The following is a 21,413-nucleotide window of genomic DNA, read 5'->3' on the forward strand; positions in this document are numbered from 1 at the left end:
GAGCAAACCTGCATGTGTGCTGATTGCTGCTCACCCAGCGCCTTTCAGCTCCATTTCCTCTTTCTCTATTAACTCCCTAGGACGTGTATTTGAGGGACTGATGTGACAGGCAGGGAAAAAGACTGCACTCTTAATGCAGAACTTACAAAGTACTTAGAGGAATCCCTTTCACCATTACTCTGAAGTAAAGGAGCACAAAGCCATGCAGAACAAGAAACCAATAGGCAGCTCTTCTCCTTGGGCACACGGAAGTACTGCTGCAGAACAGATACAGCTTTTCTGGCAGAAGATTATCCTCAAATGCTCTAACAGTGACTGGAACTACTGGAACTATGGAACTATTACTGAAAAGAATCCTAAGATAAGGGGGCAAGAAAGCAATGCCATGGAGCATGGCTTCTGCATTCGGCTCAGGTGAGGAGAAGGCTTCCTCCGGTAGGTTGAGTTTGTTTAGACTTTGGAGAGGTATGAGATAGGAGAAGAATAAAATAAGGAAGCTAATCTTTAGGAAAGTTATCAGTGCTGGGGCTGACACTCTTTGATATCTTCATCAGCGACACTGTCAGTGGGGTTGAGTGCACCCTCAACAAGTCTGGTGACAATACCAAGCTGTGGGGTGCAGTTAACACACAGAGGGATGGGATGCCATCCAGAGGGATCTAGAGAGGCTTAAGCAGTGGGTCCAGGTGAACTTCATAAGGTTCAACAAATCCAAATGCAAGATCTTGCTCTTGGGTCAAGGCAACCCTCGCTACCAATACAAGACGGGAAGAAAGGATTGGGCATCACCCTGCTGATAAAGACCTGGGAGTAATGGTAGACAGTGAGCTGGACATGAGCCAGCAATGTGCTCTCACAGCCCAGAAAACCAATCATATTCTGGGCTGCTTCAAAAGAAGCGTGGCCAGCAAGACGAGGGAGGTGATCAGATATGAATATTTTTTTTCATTCTCTCAAAAGTCCTTGTAGCTTCTTTAAATGGGATTTCGATGTGGCCACCACACATATCTAGGCTCCCTGTACCTCACAGGACATTTGCAACTTTTGCTCCCAGCTGGATCACCTTGTTTTTCTTGACCTATAATAACTACGATTTTTGAACATACTCAAGTGACACTACGATATTCCTGAGATGTAGAGATTACACCTCTACATTTTACCAGCAATTGTATTTCGCTCTACAGGCTTATGATGCTCAAACATCAGTGGGTAGGAGCATCTTACACAACCTCCTAAAATACGACATCACCGAATTCACATTAATTTTGTACCATCACTTCACTGACATCTTATTTATGAATAAGACAAGTATAATTTAGTAAGTATTACTAACCATTATATCGGTAGCTCCATTAGGCCCTAACTGACTCCTCTCCTGGGTTTGTTAATCAGTAAGATTTAAAATGGACTATGGTGTCTTTTGCACAGACTCCTTTTTAAAAAGAAGACAAATTTTCAAGTAAGTTTTACAAGAAGAATTTGCTCCAAGAAGATAAATCACAGATGAAATGCAGGAGAGACAACAGCAAAAGGTTTCATACAGCACAAGCATAATAAATGCTTAAGGATTCTTCGCAATCAGAAGAAACTGCCTATTTTCTTGTCCTCTTGGTCAAGCTAGCCTGTCATTTCCTACCTTCATTTTATCATGCATGATTACCTGCTTCCTCACAAAACTGCCTACCAGGCAGACTCAGCTTTTGTCAAATGGTGATGGCTGAATTTCTTTCCTTTCTGTTTTGCAATCCTAAGTTGTCAGCTGCAGGCAGATTCCAGGCAATCAGTAAATAGCATTTTAAAAACATTGCTTGATTTTTGTTTTGTAATTAGGGCATTCATACTCTTGTACAAGTAACACTCACATGTAGGCAAAGTGGAGTCAGAAGTTTCCAAGAAAACCATTTTGCTGCCTTTAAAGGACTCAGAGACTATTTCTTCCATGGAAAGAAAGGCAACATCAAATGCCTTCCCTTCCCTTGGCCTAAACTAGACAGCCCTGAAAGCTACATGGACTCTGCTCCTAGCTCTACCCAACTGTAGACTGTTCTCTTAACACCAACCAATTCCTAATTCACTGCAAAACTTTCTTCTGGTAAGGAACAGGAACATCATTTTGGGTTAATCTACTTCTGTTTTACTGACACTGTTCATTTGTCAGCCCCAGGACACGTTCCAGCAACCCACAGCCCACAGCAAGAAGAGGGCCTTGTGTGTTACCTCAGGTGCCAGGCTGAAGCTATGGGGCTGCCAGTCTGTGCCAGTCAAGTAGAGGCTGAATCCCAGTAGGAAGCCCCACTTCCTTGCTCCTTCCTGCTAGATTTCCAGTAGCTTCACACAGGAGTTTATTAGTTGAGAATCATAATAAGCACTATTAAGAGATTGCATGAGATATCCAAAGACAAAAATGTTCATTCATACCAGCCAAGGAGACATTCACACTGGGGGAGAGACCTGCCATGTATTCCAGTGCCCACCCAATCCCACCTGACCAGTGTGGTTAACCAGTAACAAACAAGCTGGCAAGTAGAAGAAAATGATCTCAGCCCAGAATCACAAAGATTTCTGCTTGCCATCTGTTCTGTTTCTCCAGCATGCTGCTCCAATGAGTAAAAAAGACAGTCCTTCTTGCTGCCTATGAGATTAAAAAACAGGAATAATGGCTAATAAGGCTTTCCTTATTTCATAAATTAAACAACAGAAGTTTGCCTCCCTGTAAACAGCCGCCAGAAGGAAGGCAGGAGCAGATGGATTTAAATGCTCAGCGCTGCCTGTGCACAGCCAGCAGGGAGCCAGTGAGATGCACATGCATATGCACATAGGAACACAGCTCTTCCTCCCTTTCCAGGCCACCAGCAACCAGTGTGAAGCCTCCTCAAATGGCCCAGAATCACATGCTTGGGCTCAAGACAGCTCCCTGGAGCAGCACCTTTCTGACAGAGGGTGCACAGTGTACATATCGCACTGCAAATCTCTCAGCTTTTGCAGTAAGTTGAAATACTGCCATACTTTATTGCACAGAAGCCAAATGACAGTTCTCCTCTGCTAGAAATAGCTCTTCATCATTCTTTGTATCTTTGAATACACACTACACCAGGACATTTAATGTGGGTTTTGCAAAGTCTGGCAGCTTGATGTCTTTGTCATGCAGTAGTTCTGTTTTGTCTCACAACTGCCACTGCAATAATCATATGTACCAAAGATACTCAGCAATTTAGCTTTCAGAGATCCACTTTCACAGCCTTCAGTTAATTTATAAAAGGCAGAAAAGAGCTGCAGCAAGAGGAAGTGACGAGCAGAGCACACAGGGTTAGCTCAGCACCCAGCTCCCCTCCCGTGGCTGCACAGACAAGGCCCATTCCTTTACCTGACACTGGGTTTTCCTTCCCAATGAGTTGATGAAGTGCAGCTAAAAGAGCAGGCTGTCCAGTAAACCTGAGATCCAAGCTGACTGTGACACTGCCATCGAGGTGAGCAGAGGGTGGGGATATTGCCAGGCTTGTAAATGCACATTTGCCTTCAGGCACCCAGAATAGCACAATTCACTTTCTGCGTGCTGCATGTCCTTCACAACAGATTCGAATAACGCTGACTGTGACTAATGTCACAAGATGAAGCCAGACTCAATACATTGATGTGGTCACCCTAAAAAGACTTCTCATTCTATATATTTATTGGATTGCTGTCTAGCGTAGCTCCGTGTACATCCAGTAATGAATTCCCACCCTCTCCTTGGGGTAAGTATTTAATAGCCAATGTGATAAAATGTTTGCTCATTAAGACCGGGATGTGGTAGCATTGTGGTGGAGTGCTTGTTCATTAGGACCGGGATGTGATGGTGGAATATGGAGGCCATAGGGGTTGCAGAGCACTCTAATTTTATGGGTAGATTGTGTACTCTGCATAGTTAAAAGTTTCTAATTGGAACATTATCGGCTCATTGCTTGTAAATTGATGACAGCCAAGATCATTTTACTATTGAGGAGTCACACATAGGATATCCAAAGTCTCCTTCTCACTTCACCCTTATCCCCAGCCACACACACAGTTTCTTTCTATGCTCTTACTTCTCATGTTTGTTGATTTATGAACCTCTGTAGTTACTGCCTAGGCCAATTATGTGTATTTAATCCTTACTTTTTTTCCCTAATAAATTAATCTCTACAGCTTTTAACCACTGATACTGCTTGTGAGTTCTCTTCAATGATCAGTACTTCAATTTGAAGTAATAGGAAGCCTGAAGACAAACACATCATTTCTCTCACTGTACTACACTAACACGGCAGCTCAAGAACCAGCAACCTGGTTTTCCAGTAGCTCTCACCAAATGTTCAAAGTGTTTTGTACCAGGAACTGGATCCTAACTGTCTCTGCTCAAGAAGCAGGTCCCTTTGCAGCCATATCCCAGAGAAACACAAGCTTATTACCTCAGGATACTGAGGGGTGAAGAAAAATGAGACCAGGAGCAGCCTGCTGTGGGTAAATAATTAACTATCAGAACAATGCCAACCTAATTCCCAGCTTGCTTCCCCTCTCCTATGCTTCAGCATGACACTTTGATGTCTGAATCTAGTAGCATGACATACTCACTAGTGCAGGCTGGAAGCAAACAGCTCCTACTAGCAGTCCACTTTCTTTAAAACTATTTGAAGAAGACAAGAGGGGTGACATTTCCCAGCTATGGATTAAGTGTTCTCTGGCTGGTTATAGATAAGCTGTTGGCCAAATTGGATCCCTGTGGCTATGGGCAAAGGTCAGCAGAAGGCAGCCCGGAATACTGGTACCTCCCAGCCCCGGTGCTGCTTGCTCCAGAGGGTGGTTTGCTAATGTGCAGTGAGACCTCGTAGTTACACTGTTTCTATCAGAATAATTGCTTTGGTTTTGTTTCTTAAATGAGAATTTCACAATCTGCTATTTCATCAGAGCAATGCCAGGATGGCCCCCCAGCAGACACCTCCAGGTTCACAGCAAGCTGCGGATCTCCTCACTGCAACAGCTGGTGAAGCACTGTATTCCTTGGATGGCATGGGATTCACTCTCCAGGCACCTTATTAGCATGAATAAATTTACTCCAGCACTGGTAGCAGAACAAGCCATCCCGCTGCATGTGGCAGCAGGTGAGAAAAAGTGATGCTCCATTTCTTTTTCCTTCAAAGCTCCAAAAGCAGTATGAATACCAGCTGCTTGGACTTCGCCAACTCTAGGGCTTTGACTGGAAAAGCCTTGACATGGGAAATGCAGGTCACCAGCAGCATGCCAACCTTCTTACAGGAACGGCACAACTGGGACCAACTCACACCACCTGCTGCCCTGCTGTGATGAAGGCCAGCACTAGAGGGGAACAACCTTCCTCACAAACACATAGCATGAGAGTTCTTGTAAATCTTTCTCATGTTATACCGTCTGCATGGTCTTGAGAGAAATAGCATGTTGGACAACCTGCAGTAGCTTGTAGTTAACACCTTTATAACTCAGGAGAGCTTTTCTGGAGTGCAAAAGATCATCTGACTTTTTCAAGGATGGCTTACCAAAAGTCTAGCAAACAAGCAAAATTGTTTCTCATTAGCAATAAAAGAGCCATGTTTGCAAAGAGTCATTATGGAAGAAAATACAGGGGAAAGTACATTCACAGACTCGGACACCAGCATATTTTGCTGCAATGTGCTTTTGCTGTCTGCACAAGGGAGGATCTGATAAGGATTAATGAACACACTGAAAATCTCTTTGCTTACTTGTTCTGTGGGCATGAAGGGCACAAAGAGACCCACCAGTCTCTGTGCTTGTTTTCCCCATGTCTGTATTCTCCATGAAATGAAAATAACACTATTTAAGTTCAGTTAAGAATCTGCCTTTTCCCACATCTACATGTTGCATCCGAAGTCTCTGAAGCAATCTGCCAAATGCTCATATTTAAGCGAAGGCATTAATTAACGCTACAAAACAATTATTTAATCTAAATGGGATATCCCGAACATCTCTGCATTTGTAAGGAGATAAAAAGGCCGCAGAGTACGTCACATTGAGCAAAGTGCACCGAGCCAGTAACAACACAATCTGCTCACTAAATATCGATAGTTTGTGATAAATACCAAAGTCCAGCAGCTCTGTTTCCAACATTTCCTTTGAATACGCACCTCTGTTCAACATTTCCCTTTCTCTGCACACGTGCTGCTGAGGCTCAACCATAGTTCCTAGAACTAACACATGAGATTTTCCTGCTGGCTTCCCCTGGAGCAGTGTGCTGCTCTGACAGCTGCCCCTGACCCTCTGAAGACTGGAAAAGGTGTTCTGTATTTTCCTTAAAGCTCAAGTCCTTGAATCAAGGGATGACACAAAGGTCTCCCTCACCACCACAGAGCTTCCTCCAAAACCCAAGAACTACTAGGAGAACCACAAAGGCCAACAGCAGTACCTAAGGGCTTGAATTTCAAATGCTGCACAGCATCCAAAATTATTAGCACATGAATGAGCAACATCAGTCTTTTTATTCAAGATTATTCATAACTTCTGATAGCATCTGTTTTGTTATGTTATTGCACGCAGCTACCTGCAGCATTACAGCTAGGAATATTTGTAACTTGCACAAAAGCTTTTCTAATACATAAAGAGAACTACTACCTACTGATCGCTAATGCCAAGGGAGACTGGTTGTTCTTTAATGGTTGATGGTGCAGTGCATACTTGTAAGATCGGCCCCCCAACAAGCCCAAAATGTATTTGTATTTGAAAGGCAGCAAAGCCACTTTTTTCATCAGCTGGTGCAGGGAGTCCCTGAAGACAGTTGCATCCCTGCTCACCAGAGGAGTGACAGCCATTGCAGAAGGCAAGGCAACCGCCACACAAGGAAGCTTTAAGAAGTGCTGAAGAATGGCACTACTGTAATGGCTTGCCCAGACTAAAGTCCTGTCAAGGTGTGGTCTATAACAGATTATTCTCACTTTATGCTTTCACTGTCATGAAGGGTAGCTTGGGGTCAGTACTCTCAAGAGCACACATGGCACAACAGCTGCAATTGACTTTCACAAGGCCCAGGCTCTTTTAACTGATCCAGGTCAGTCACCTTTCTAGGATGCTTACAGTCATGGGCACTGCAAGACTACGCCTGAAACTGAAGAGTTCTGGGCCACAGTGCTTCGAGCACACCCCGTTTTATTACACCAGAAAGACTAATTACAAATACTGAGCACGCACCCTTGGCTTCTGGCTAAAGATTGCAGGCCTAAATATGAACTACACTTTCATATCTTACAGCATGTCAGACTTTATGGCTTCAGATACAGAGTGCTCTTGTTTTAGATGATTACGATAAAGAATATCAGAGAATACTCTCACAACTAAGAGATTACAATGAGAAAAAAGTGATGGGAATCTCATTGCAAAAATCTTAAGTGTCTGCATATTAAAGCAAGGCTAGCTCCAGCTTTGGAGGAAAAGGAAGAAAAAGACAACACTTTTGCTTGAAGGCCATTGCAGCTAGCTAAGAAACTGTACCAGATGGATTGACTGCAAGAAAAAGATGATGCCATGGTACCAGTGCCTGGGAACACACTCTGGCAGGAATCCTCTGAGATTTTTATTAGACCTCTCTTGGTTTTGAGAAGCATAAGCAAAGCTGTGAAACATTCTGCAGCAGGTCATCTCCCAAATCAAAGCCCCCCAGAGTCCACCAATTCTGAACCTCTCCAGTTCCTTGTGCTGCACATTTAGTGAGGTTTATGCTTTGAGATACTGAAGTGAGAACACTACAGCTTCCAAAAGTTTTCCTAATCAACAAGAATTATGCTGCCAAAATGTATGCCACGAGCGTAAGCACCGTGACAGCTGAATAGTTTGCAAGTCATTTTGAAAGCAGCCTTTGAGAAAGCATGAAGAAGAATCCAGGATACAGCTGGCAGCATACACAGTTAAACAAGAATGTGTGAACCAAAACAAAACTATCTAGTACAGGTTCCATGTAGGATTTAACAGGGTTTGGTTACTGCACATGAATTTCCTCACGAAAGAGCTCAAATTCTTGACTGTTTTTCCTGTTTGAACACATAGTGAAGTGAAACCAGAGGCAGCCAGAAGAGAGGCACTTCACCCTCCCCCTCTGGTATCAGAAGAAAACAGATGGCTCAAGATCACAAGTCACTGTGCCTCAATCCCCTCCCAACTCAGACCCAGATGATTTCCTGCTTTTCATTACTAATATTAGCACAACGTTGCTCTAAGAACCCACTATTATTAACATTGCATTTTTTATGACAGGTGTGTTTCTTCCACCAGGCTTCTATTTTTCTAGTTGCTTTCATTTTACTGCCCACAAACTCCTCTTTCAACTTTTTTTGTTGTTCTCAAAGGCATGGCAGAGATAGGACCTGCAGAAAAGGAAAATGAGCTACCCCGTAGCTAAAATCATGTTTGCCATCTTCTCAAACATTTTTAGATACTCTAACACATCTTCCTATACTGTGATTAATTTAAAACTTGTCTGTTTGCTATTCACCTGCACAGTCCAGGCTAGCCCAAACCTCTGCCCTACTCCCAAACAATCACTTCAGCACACAGCCTCTGGCCCACCCACCTACTAACCCACCCTGCAACAAAAGAACACAACCAACTCCCCCTCTGCCCATAGCTGCAGCCCTCAGAGACACCCCCACTGCAAGGACAGGTTTATCCAGCTGTGGGAGAGGCAAGGTGTGGAGCATGGGGGCCACAGAGGGCCCTAGTAGGTGCTCAGGGGCTATTTAAACCTATTGGTAAAGGCAAGGAGAAGGTTTTACTAAATAAAGAAATAAACAGAAGTCTGGCTTTCCACAGATTGCAGATTGCTCTGCTAATGGGCTGGTCCAAAAAGCAAGTAAAGAATATCAAGAGATAGTTTGCAAGGGAAGTTAGGAGAATGAGACAGGCCTTAGGAAGAAATTAATATAGAAAACTTGAACAAAGCAACGTTGTCCTGTGAACACCACAGCATAAGGATGTCAGCCCAACAGGTGACTGCACCCTCCATGGAGAACATTTGTCTTTTGCAAAGCAGAGCACTGCCCAAACTGATTTCCTCATAATGTATTATATTTGATTTGCAAAGAAGAGCAATGTAATCTCTCCTCTGCTCAGGCAAATACATCAGACATTTAAAGACACTTTTGTGATCTCTAAATCAACCTCATGGTCTCTTTCTCTACAGTTAAGCAATAACAGAGAGAAAGCAGGAAGATGAAACTGTTACCTGCATTGCAGAGCAATGAAACATCTCATACAAGACATAATACCTCCTCTCCATCTGACTAGAACATGAAGGCTGAAGTAATTTTGATCTAAAACAACCAGAGTGCACGCGACAAGATAACTGCTTCAAAACTGCTTATCTGAAATTGAGGAAAAAAAAAAAGTTACAAACTTGTCTATGTATAATGTATTCGATTTTTCTGTCCTTTTGAAGATGCACCGTCTGCTCATTGTGATAAGTGCAGCTTCTAAAGTGCAAGTTTCCTGTTTTCGCAATGAACATTCCTTTTTTCATCTGAAGGAGCACTATACATTCCCTCCCCAGCAGCAGGAGGTTGTACACCACCACACCAGCACAAAGCTCACTGTTTACCCACATACTGCCTGCTGACACCTGACATGGCTGTGCATAGCATGAAATCACTCCCAGTCAGCCAGGCGTGGATGAAGAATTGGTTCACGGACCCAAAAGAAAAGATACAATATTTAGCAGGCAAGTGGTCAATCGATGTTCATTTTTTATTTCTATTCTCTTCTTCAGCTACTGTGTTATAGCAGATAAAGCCACTCTAATATGAGAGATGTACTTTACAAGTAATGAACTCGACCTTCAGAGTCTAAATCCATGCTTCCCCAACCCTTGAGGATCATGGACACCATGTCATGCATTCCCTGATAGATGAGCCATCTATCCTTACAGTGAGCAGACCACAGATTCCTCATCTACTCAATCAGCCACAAATGGCACATATTAGCACATTTAAAGAGCAAGTCAATTCTCCCAGGATGGCATGCAAGAATAACTGCACCTTCAGGTGCAGTGTCAAGGTGATCAAGGGCGCATGAGTCAGACAAGGATGGAAAAAGTCTTAACAAGTAACTGGCAGGCCTGGGAGCTGTCTTCTGCTCAGCCTCCCTGTTCCAGTTCAGAGAACAAATGGCTTAACTGTTTGCTGGGCTCATCGCTTTAGCTTAGGGCACTTAGCTTGGGAGAGAGTGTCTCTTCATTTCATCTTTCTGGAAAAGAAAAAGGAAACATCAGCCCAGAGCCAGAGCTGGTGTTAGATGCCTTTAACAGAAGCATCTCATAATCAACACTGAATTGCAGCAAGGCCCAGATGTGGCTGCAAAACACCTCCAGGCTCTGAAGAACTTACTGTCTTCTCACCTGGCTGCAGTAACTGCGCTTCCAACAGAATCACAGAATCACAGAATTACCCGGGTTGGAAGGGACCTCAAGGATCATGTAGTTCCAACCCCCCTGCCTAGCAGGGCCACCAAACATACACCTTTACTAGATCAGGTTGCCCAGGGCCCCGTCCAACCTGGCCTTGAACACCTCCAAGGACGGGGCATCCACAACCTCACTGGGCAGCCTGTTCCAGGACCTAACCACTCTTCTAGTAAAGAACTTTCCCCTAACATCCAACCTAAATCTTCCCTCCTTCAACTTAAAACCATTTCCCCTAGTCCTGCTATTATCAGCCCTTTCGAAGAGTTTACTCCCTTCCTGGGAGTAAGTTCCCTTCAGGTATTGAAAGGCTGCAATGAGGCCAACCAGCAACCTCAATGAGAAATTCATCTTTGCTGCCAACCTGCAAACGTGCTTCCAGGGTAGAAAAGATCCTGGAGAAATCAACTCCGACTCTTGCAATTCCATTAGTTTTCCTTTAGCTCATTGCCCTTCATAAGGTGGTGGTAAGAAAAAATAAAATTTTCATGTTTAATTAGATGATGAGAACAGGCATACTGCTTGCTTTCTCTCCAGTGCCAAAAGTCTTACAGAAATGACTTCAGCAGGTGAAATCTTTACCACAAAAACATAAACCAAAACAACCAAAAGAAACATCAACCCTTTTCATTCTTCTCCCACTTCTTCAGACGTAATTTATTACGAGTTTAAATGTTTTACCTTTAAGCTTCAAAACAAGATTATAACACATAAAAAGAACACCAAAAGAAGAAAAATAAGCATTGTTAGAAGAGACTGACACACACTATGTCTGTAAATAGTACTAAGTATTAGTGCTCAAGCAGTGATTTGTGCTAAGTCTTCAGAGTATCTGAGGCATTTGCAGAGCAATTTTCTCAGACATTCTCTAGAGGTTTAGTATTAATTGGTCTTTTTACAGGTACAGAAAAAAGCCTCGCTCAGAGCATTGGAAGGAACAGAGCCTGACTGGGATGTTCCCATAAAGCATAAGAATGTACTCACACTTACAGCACTGTTTGGATTATCTCAGCACCACTCAAAATGAAATTGCAGCATCATTTCCTGTTACCTCCTTTACAACAACAGCGGGCCTCATACAGGTACCACTTCACAGCACGACTCCTCCTATCCCCATTTTAAACTTAAAATAACAACCCACCCAAAACATAATAACAAACACTGTCAGAAGGGTTACTAAAAGGTAGGTACCTACATATGCACTTCCCTTTTCAGAAGCACAGCCTATTACTTTGCTATCACACAGGGACATGCTTCACACATATAGTAAAATACTGAATAGCTAGAACATGCATAGAAGTGCAAAGGATGATGAATTTCCATGATACAGACACCTATCTCCAGCACGTACCTCCTATATATTTATCTCCCACATTTCTCTCCAAAAATCACATTTATCAGAGCAAATGCAGCCATCTCCCAGCTGCTAGATGTGCAAAGAGTAAGAGCAGAAAGCATCCAGCAGCCATCCCCAGTACCATTCTGTTTTTCTGGCATAGATGCAGTATCCAAAGGCAATGAAATGAACTTGCTGAAATAAGCATATTTCTTGCAGTAGATGACAAGAGTGTTTTCAGTGACCTTCTGAAGACATTTATAAGTTAACATACGCAAGAGAGAACAGCACTTCCACAGACAGCTCAGGGGTATGCATGGTGTTGCTGACATCCTCCAGTAAAAACACATTCTGAATTAGAAAACAAGGTTTGGATCATTAAGCAAACTCCTGTTGTAAGAAACAGGAGAAGAGAGGGAAGCTCACCCAGTATTCACAAATTATTTCCAGCTCTCAACTTCAATTATACCTCAAAGGACCCATGTAGGCTGCAAATACAGAGCAGGGAGAAAGCACATTTAAGTGGAATACTCAGCAGCACAAGACACTCAGTGATAACCCTCTTCTGTAGCTGCTGTGATGTCCTGCAGTTGCTACTTCAGTAGAGTATCCTGGAAGGAGGCAAAAGTTAAAACATAACAGGGAAAAAACCAACATTTTAAATTATCCTGTGGCTATCCAGACACATCTAGATTGATAACAGTGTTCAAGAAGTGCCGGGATAGGGAGCTAGGAGATATGGTTTAGGGGTTTCCTGTAGGTATGGTAAAGGGAGGACGGTTGGACTAGATGATCTTGTAGGTCCTTTCCATCCTTGTGATTCTGTGATAATCCCTAGACTGTCTAAAACCAAAAGATAAACTGGAAAATAAGTAAAAAGCAGCACAGCAGCCTGGAACAAGAGTAACTAGACGTCATTAACAGGAAGGACAAAAAGTTAGGGGCAGCCTGAAGCAGGGTGTAGTCATCAGCTTGTCACTGAGAGCATTAAAAGAAACATTTCTGACAGATATGGATGACACTGGGAAGGACAAAACCAAAAATACTCAGTGCCCTGCTTTCTGCAGGTAACCAAACCCAGCGGTTTCCCAATCAGCTGCAATTTGCAACCAGGAAAAATCCTTTCCTCAGCAACAAGCATGCATCATTTCCTAAAACGGAAAGAAAACAAAAACACTCTGGCAGGCATGTTTGCAAACCCACCTTGCAGCTTACACACAACCTTTATTGTGCAGATATACAATTTAAGAGAATCCCACAAATAGAAGTGGGACACTGTCTGAATTAACAACGTTGAACAGAACTAATGCTTTGTAAAAAACAGTTTTCCCAATTCAGTTCCTTCCTTACTCTCTCAATACAAGCCAAGCCCCTTGCAGGAGACACTGTCATCACACCAACAACTCCACACAGCACACAAACAGTTCTGCTAAAGCGGACTGTGCAACTGCAAGGGAGCCTGGTTTTAAAGAGCTACAAGAAACAGCGTAACTCAGGCTTCGATTCCAACAGCAGCTGAAATCTCCAGTGCTGCAGGCAACCTCATACAGATCTCCGCTGCATAAACTAAACTGGGAATCTCATGTATATGAATGTCTGTAAAAAACAAATCCTCTTCAGTTTCTCCGCAGTGCCAAACCTGGTATCTAACTAGACTAAAATATATGTTAAAAAATAAATAAATCAACCCTGTGTTTTCTGACTCAGACGTCTCTGAACCGCCAAGGAAAAAAATGGCAGCTGTCAGCTTGATGTGCTAACACATCTGTTCTTCATCACGATACAGGAAGAGGAACTCTTCCTCACCAAGAGCAGTGAAAGCAGAGCATTTCTCTGAGCATGGAGTTAAGGCGTGCAAGCAAAGAGGAAGCAAAATAGCTGGCCGCCACGAGGTTTCAGCACACATCAAATAGTGGTGGCATTACAAACCTGGAACTCCAGCAAAGGGAACCATATCCTTCTGGGAATAAAATTCTGTGCAGCAATAATAAGGCCTGCCCAAAAAACACAACACGCTTCATTGCACTTGAAAAACTGTGTGTCTAAGCAAATGCTGAACACTTCTCAGAACAAAGAATTCACGTTATACCAATCAACTCCTCTAACTAAAAAGCCAACTTAATAAATGATTTCTATAAACATTACGCTGAAAGCACAGTGGCCTTAATCACAGCCATTCAAGATGGTGAGGATTTTGTCTAACAGCTGAGCTGAAAAGCTGACAGTTGAGGATCCTGCCATTCATTGCTGCAATCGCTGCTTTCACAGAAAAATTCCAACAAAAACTACACATTCCAAGGTGGCTGTTTTACTTCAGGGTTAGCTTATTTATTGCTAAAAAGCACAGCACACGAATAGATGCTGTGCTTACACGTCTCCTCACACACACAGTGCCCAGGCACCTCCATAGTATGTGACAACTCGACGTAGCAGCCAAAACATCGCCTCCAGCTTTGCCAATGGAGGCCCACAGTCAGTGCCACAGAAGGTGTGTGGGCATACTGATCTCTATCACAGCTTACAGCATGAAAGCAAGCTGGAGAATGTGGCACCAGAGCTTGTCAAGGGTGACTGTGAACCGTGTTGAGCTCTGCCCTAATGAATTGCCCATGAGCACTCCACCCTTCCTTTCCAGAGCTCCAGCAAAACTCCTCCCATGCCTGTGACCACAACAGAGTAGCCAGCAGCAAACACCAGCAAACAGAACTACCAAAAAACTTCAAATAAAGGGGGAAACACCAAAGAGCTGTGCCAGTATTTAACTGGTGAAATGAACATAATCTGATGCTTTGCTCAGCTCTGAAATCTAAAGAGCTGCAGTAATGTTTCACTACTTGAAATTACACCCACAGGCCATTAACTTAACTTTTACAATAACAAACATGTTCACTGCTTGAGCTGCTCTACAGAAGCACATTTACAAATCTAAAAGGTGTCCAAAGATGAACACAGGAAGAGGAAAATCAGAAAGCAAGCCTCATGTTGCCATGCTAATGGCTCTGTAGAAAAGTTAAAACTCTTTTTAACTGCACATATAAAAAGCTCTTCATGTTAACTTATTCCAAACACTTCCACTTCGTCTTCAAAAGAATCCCTCTTCTTAAACTAGAAAGTGTAAGAATTTCACTCCTGGAATTTGTCACCGTCATTTTCCTTCCCACTGGGTGACAGAGCAGATCGTTCTCCTGCTTATTTCTTCTCCTCCTCCTCCCATCCTTTTTGCAGCATCTTCCAGAACCTTCATCAGTTTTCAGTCTCATTTCAGAGCCCTAAAACAGCTCAAAGCTTGCCTGCAAAGCTGTACCCTGCAGAAGTCAGAGGTGATAAACTGAACAAGCAGCATCAGAGCGTGTTGAATGGCAGTGTAAATGCTCACTGCAAGAGGCAACGTATTCTTAGCACTCCACATTTAAACCTGAAGAGATGAAGGTGGCTAAGCCAATATTTATTTTAAATCCCTTCTTAAGTGTCCTCCTAACACAGCCGTGACAAAGCTGAGAAAGCTTCTCAGATTAACAGAGTAGGGCCAAATTAATACTAGCAGATTCTGCAGGTGGCTCTCTGAGCACACTGTGTGCAGCAATCCTTGTCAAGACACACACATGGAGGTGCTGGGTGTCTCTGAGTGGCCATGACACCCATGCAGGCCACACAGCCCTGCTCAGCGCTTCCTTCTGCCTGTCACCTCCCAGCTCGGGTATTCCTTCAAGCAGAGGACAGCACCGCGGTCTGCTTCATCACAGGAACACTACCAAGAGCACATGGCATTTCTGCTGTTAAAAAAGGCCATCAGGGATTACGGCTCGCCCTTTCCCGGTAGGCAGCCCCAGGGCCTGCTAGCTGCCCTGCCCGGCGACCTGGGAGCATCCCTCAAGCTGCAGCACGGGCCAAGCACGACGCAAGCCCCAAACGCTGCATGCAACAAAGTTCCGCAGCAATACTTGAGGAAAAGTTTTGATTGTTTTTCTTTTTGCTTCCACTTCTGTTTCCTATCAGAGTGCCGTAACTCCCCTACCACGCCCCGTGCCTGAAGAACCCGCTGCTGGGCCGGGAGCTCGCTCGGTCCTTCCCGGAGCTGCCGCCCCGCCCCACCGTCCTCCGCCGGCGGCTGAACTTCCCTGCGAGTCGCCCCGCCGCACTCACCTGAAGCTCCGAGAGGGGCGGCCGACCATCCCGCCTGCCCCGCGCCGCCCGGCCGCCCGCCAGCAGCCGGAGCCGCCCGTCGCCCGGCGATAGACTCCGCACCGCCCGCCCCAGTCCCGCCAGCATCGCCCCAGACCTCCTCCTCCTCCGGGCTCGGCTCGGGGCGGGCGAGCCCGAACGGAGGGCGTTTCCTCCGGCGGTGTGTGCTGGGCTGTTCCTTCCCGCCCGCCGTCCGCCTGCTGCTCGGCACTGAAAACGGATTTCAATAGCTGCCTTTATAAACGGGGTGAAGAAAAATCGTGGTTTTCCTCATACCTGAATGCCCGCTGCTTATACAGATGATAAATAATAACCCTTTGTCTCGCACTAGGTGATTTACAAGCCAAATTGCCCGGCGTGAGGGGACCTGATTATTATCAACCTGTGCTTCAGCAGAATAAACACCATGATAGCACAGAAACGGAACAGCTGAACACAAAACATCCCGAAGTTCAGTATTTTCAAGAGCGGTCAGTTCACAGCAGTAGAATAATTTGCAGAGCAAACCGCAATTGCCATCTACTGCACATGAGCTTATCCCACCAAACCTTCACGACCACAAACAGGTTTTGTGCTCAGTGCAGAGCAATGGAGCAAATGGGACCCATGGTGTTACAGCAAGGAAATAGAGAAGATTCATGGTTTTCCCTGCTGTTGGTAACATTAATCCATAGCCGTGCTGCATACTACAGAATAGCTGGACCCCGTGGTAATGGAAGGCGCTTCAAAACTGTAGGTCTGGAAGAGCATTGCTGTCATGGCTGAACACCACCATGCCTTGAACCTACATGGCTCCAGGGGACTGAGACCCCACACTCCCTCAGCTTCTAGCTGGGGAAGGGGGACACATGCATCCCTGTCTAAAAATTGGGAATCAAAGTGCTTCATTTCAGGCAAGTCTCATTACTCATCCCTAAGCCATTAATAAATAGCCAGAGCTTTCCAAACAGTTGCACAGATGAAACCCAGACTCCTACATTTCTACAAAGATGGTAGCAAATAAAATCCTTCAGATTCTTTCGGATGGGGTAATAATACCAAGGCTACTTGCACTAAAGACAGACCAACATTTTCCCACCAGAGAGAACTATGTTCCCTCCATGGGCAAAAAACAAAGATCTGTCTTCAAAATGCAGGAGTAATAAATATTAAATTTCCTAACCAGACTGCTAGAAGACACAGCACCACATGGGAAAAGACCCAGACTTCGATTATAGAAATAAATTCTGACTCAAGGAATGGGAAATGCATAGATTGGATGGAGGGAGGATCATAAATTGCACTCTTTACTACAGTTGCCAAGCTGCCTAGATTGCACTGGAGTATTTATTAAGTTAGCAGATACCTGAATTATGATTGTAAAGAAGTTTGTATCATCATAGTTCCAGGGCCGTTTGAGGCCCAGCTGCAGCAGGAACCAGCCATCAGTGCGACGATGGAAGAGTTCAGATGTGCCCTTGCAGCAGCACCTGCACCAAGAGCCTCAGCCAGACTCAAGCACTTCAGCTCCTTGACTGCACTATTAACACAAGCTTAGAAAAATCTTTATTAACATACAGTTTTCCTCACTTTGGCAGTAGTAATGACCTGCTCTAGTCCTCTGAATGCCTTATGGCTTAAAATGTGAGGCAAAGTACATGTATTGTCAGAGTGGGACTGAAATTGGCATTTGTTGGGACCATACCACAACACCATCCTTGTATGCAGGCAGCCTTGGCAAAAGCCCCATGCAATGCTCAAGGCTCTAAGTACATTCTGGCTTCTCCCAGAAGCAATGTAACAAAACTTAATTTTTATAACATACATTTAGTGATTTAGCGAAAGCACTACTAAAATTGACTGTAACAAGAAGTCAGGGTGAAAAAATAACAGGGAAAAGACTGGTGTAAGTCACTTCAACACAGGTTGAAATGCATTGCATAGTACCAGGCACCCTATTTCAACTACTGTCTTAGTACTGCAAGAAGACAGATGAACACCATCAAAAATTTAAGCGGAGAAAGTGAAAGCCAGAGAAAGCAAGATACCAGCACAGCAAGGACAGAGAGCTTCTGCTGCTCACCCCAGCTGACAACACATTCACAGAAGCTACAGAACACACACAAATTTTCAGAAATAAAAAAGTTTACTATACTTTGCTCACAAGTAATTAGGTTGCAAAACTGTTCATTACAAGAAATGATTAAATCTAAGGTCAACAACGCTGTTAAACTCATTAGCAAAAACGCTGACAGGGTGTTTCACTTGTCAAGGTTTAAGCTAATCTCTAAACATGCAAGATACAGAGGAAAGTCAGGTCAGGTTAACCTGCACGTTACAAGTTTCTCGCATTGCATGCCAGACCATTTGATACCTCTCAGACAGGACAGGATCCTGATGCAAACTGATCTCTACTGCCACTGAATGGTCGAGCTGCTGTTCAACACTTCAGTGGCTGATGGGCCCCTCTATCGCTGCTCTTCTCAACAGTCATTCTACTTAACAGAACCAGAACCAATCCATCCGTCCAGGCTGCTTGAGATGTCAGTCATGGTTGCAGAGCCATTTTCCACTCTTTTCTAGAGCTTTCAAAACACGTATTTTGGAGGCTGAAAAATTTAATGCTTACTTTCTAAGAATGAATTACACTGTTGCATTAAAAAAAAAGGCATACTTGGTAATTGGGAATGGCAGTTTGGACAACAGCAGCAGCCCATTCAGATGCAAATAAGTGCAAAGAAAAATGCTTTGCAGAAGATGATCAAAACACATTACGTCCTCCCCCCCCCCCCCCCCCCCCCCAATATTTTCTAATACAAAAATGCAAGCTTTTCTTTTAAAGATCTTTACAAATAATGATGATAAAGAGTAACACTTTCTATGGCTAGCAGATTTCTGAGATGGTAAATAACCACCAACTCTTGTGCTTGAGGATTTTTGTCAGTAAACCCTTCGTTCAGGAATCTTATGAAGTCTCAGCATCTCTCAAGGGGAGACTTTCTACTCACGCTGCAGAGATAAAACAAAGAACCTACTCCTTTCCAACAGGAAGAACTGTCAACTTTTCTTTTTCTTTTACATAATTGTCACTTTCTTTTAATGGTAACATGATTGAGGGTGGAATCTGAAAGCTGTATTTGCTGATGTCTCTGAGGTAGCGGTCTTTTAACATCTGAAAGATCAAATACTCAGTGCTACAAACCACATATGTCGCTTTAAGAAGATAAAGAACAAATTGTGAACATAAACTAGTGCAAGAAAAACAGTATTCATAACTTCTTTAACTTTTCCAAATGATTGTTTCAAGTTCTGAAATACTCCCAGTTGTTCTGCCATCTCCTCTTCTGTAGGAACACACAGCTCCTTGTGCATGATTGATATTTCTAATTAGACACCTGCAAAGAAAGGTATTTTACTAAAAACCTTCAAAAGGAAAATCAGGGAAAAAAAAAAAAAAAAAAAGGTATTTAATTTTCTAGTTATCAAAGTTGTAAAGGAAGGACAACAAGGACCCTGCAAGTGAGCATCAATAATCATCAAAAGTAGAGGACCAGAGCAAAAACTGAAGAGTCTTACAATAGGGTTATTTGTATTTTCACTGCCCTGTAATAATCTCTTGCATGCAGTACTAATCACGTAAGAATTCACTTGTTACTTGTTACACCCAACCTTTGGACTTTTGTGTAAACAAATCAACAGAAACTTGCAAGCAAACAGAAGATACTATTAAGAGACTTCTAATTCCTGTTACTTATAGTAGTCATAGTAACCTCCCAGACTCCTGCATTTCATTATAAACGTAACGTCAGTTTAACTAAAACTTCAATCTATTTAAAGGCTGCTGGTTTTTCTTCTAGGAAAAAGGCAGGTAAAGATGTATCAGTAAATCATTGTAGTCTCCTTCCCCTCATACATTTACAGTTCTCAATACAACTGTACCAAAACACATATGTTACAGTCTCAGAATTACATGGGTCCAGTAGTCTTTATATTACCTTCTTCTAGCTGGAAATTTACCTTGTGATTCTGCTGAAGTGATTACATATACAAACCAGAAGCAGACAGCATGGTGCATTTAAATTGAAATATGCTATTGTCATTTTTGCAATTACAATATTTTTGAGGTGCTCTGCATTTGTTACTGCAAAGTCATCTATAAACAAGCACATAAGCACAGAAATCCTGATTACTAAACAACATTCAGCATTGCCTCACACATTTATTACATGATAATTTACTAAATTGAATTGTTTTCTAAGGTAACCTTCAGGCAACTTAAACACATTTAGCCAAAGACAACACAAATTATATTTCCCCACTGACTTGGTGCTAACCTACAGAATAACACTTGAACAATTTAACTAGGGGAGCTTTTAGAGTATTTGCAAATCATTGTTTAAACACAATGGACGTGTAACAAAATGGCAGGGTACTGAGGTCTTAAGCAACAGAGAGGGAGGATCTGCTAAGATATAATAGCAGATCCTCCCAATCTCCAGGTCTGGTACTAGAGCAGGTTGCCCAGGGCCCCGCACAACCTGGACTTGAATACCTCCAGGGACAAGGCAACCACAACCTCATCACTCTCTCTGTCAAGAACTCCCCCAGCATCAAATCTAAACCTTCCATCCTTGAGCTTAAAACCATTCCCCCTTGTTCTATCACGGTTTACCCTAGTAAAAAGTTGATTCCTCTCCTTGTTTATAAACCCAATTTCAATACTGGAAGGCTGTAACGAGGTCTCCTCACAGTCTTCTCTTCTCCAAGCTGGACAAAGCCAGTTCACTCAATCGTTCTTGGCAGGATAGGTGCTCCAGCCCTCCTCTGGACCCCCTCCAACGGCTCTGCATCTTAACTACATTGGAGGCCCCAAACCTGGACACAGTACTCCAGATGGAGCCTCATGGGGGCAGAGTAGAGAAGGACAAAATCACTCCCATCCCTGCTGGCAACCCCCTCTTCTGGTGGAGATCAGGATACCATTGGCCTTAATGAGCTGCACAATGCTAGCTCACATTCAACTTTTCATCCACTGGGACCCGTAGGTTCTTCTCCACAGAGCTACTCTCAAAGAGTTCTTCTCACAGTCTGTATACATAACCTGAGTGCAAAACCCTCTGACTGACAGCAACAGGGCAGAAGGTCCATCACTTTTTGGGGGCTATCTCCTTTGCCCCTTTCTCTCTAGTATACCAGGGAGTTACTCCACCAGCCAGTCTCTTGCTTCCACTCCCTGACGGCCCTTAACATCTTCACCTTCTCTTTAAGCTCTGCCACCACAGAATCACAGAATGACCTGGGTTGGAAGGGACCTCAAGAATCATGTAGTTCCAACCCCCCTGCCTGGCAGGGCCACCAAACATACACCTTTACTAGATCAGGTTGCCCAGGGCCCTGTCCAACCTGGTCTTGAACACCTCCAAGGACGGGGCATCCACAACCTCTCTGGGCAGCCTGTTCCAGGTCCTAACC

The 21,413-nt window shown here is 43.7% G+C and overlaps 1 protein-coding gene across 1 annotated transcript in view; it reads right to left on the reverse strand.

Moving 5' to 3' along the window:
* The window catches only part of MCUB (mitochondrial calcium uniporter dominant negative subunit beta), a 37,392-nt gene that overhangs the window by 13,243 nt on the left and 2,736 nt on the right, over positions 1–21,413 (reverse strand). Inside the window, exon 3 of the mRNA XM_032444434.1 lies at positions 15,924–16,231. Coding sequence (XP_032300325.1) covers positions 15,924–16,231 — 308 coding nt within the window. The remainder of the gene's footprint in view (positions 1–15,923; positions 16,232–21,413) is intronic.

The sequence above is a fragment of the Coturnix japonica genome, chromosome 4, assembly GCF_001577835.2.
Source record: "Coturnix japonica isolate 7356 chromosome 4, Coturnix japonica 2.1, whole genome shotgun sequence".
Lineage (NCBI taxonomy): Eukaryota > Metazoa > Chordata > Aves > Galliformes > Phasianidae > Coturnix > Coturnix japonica.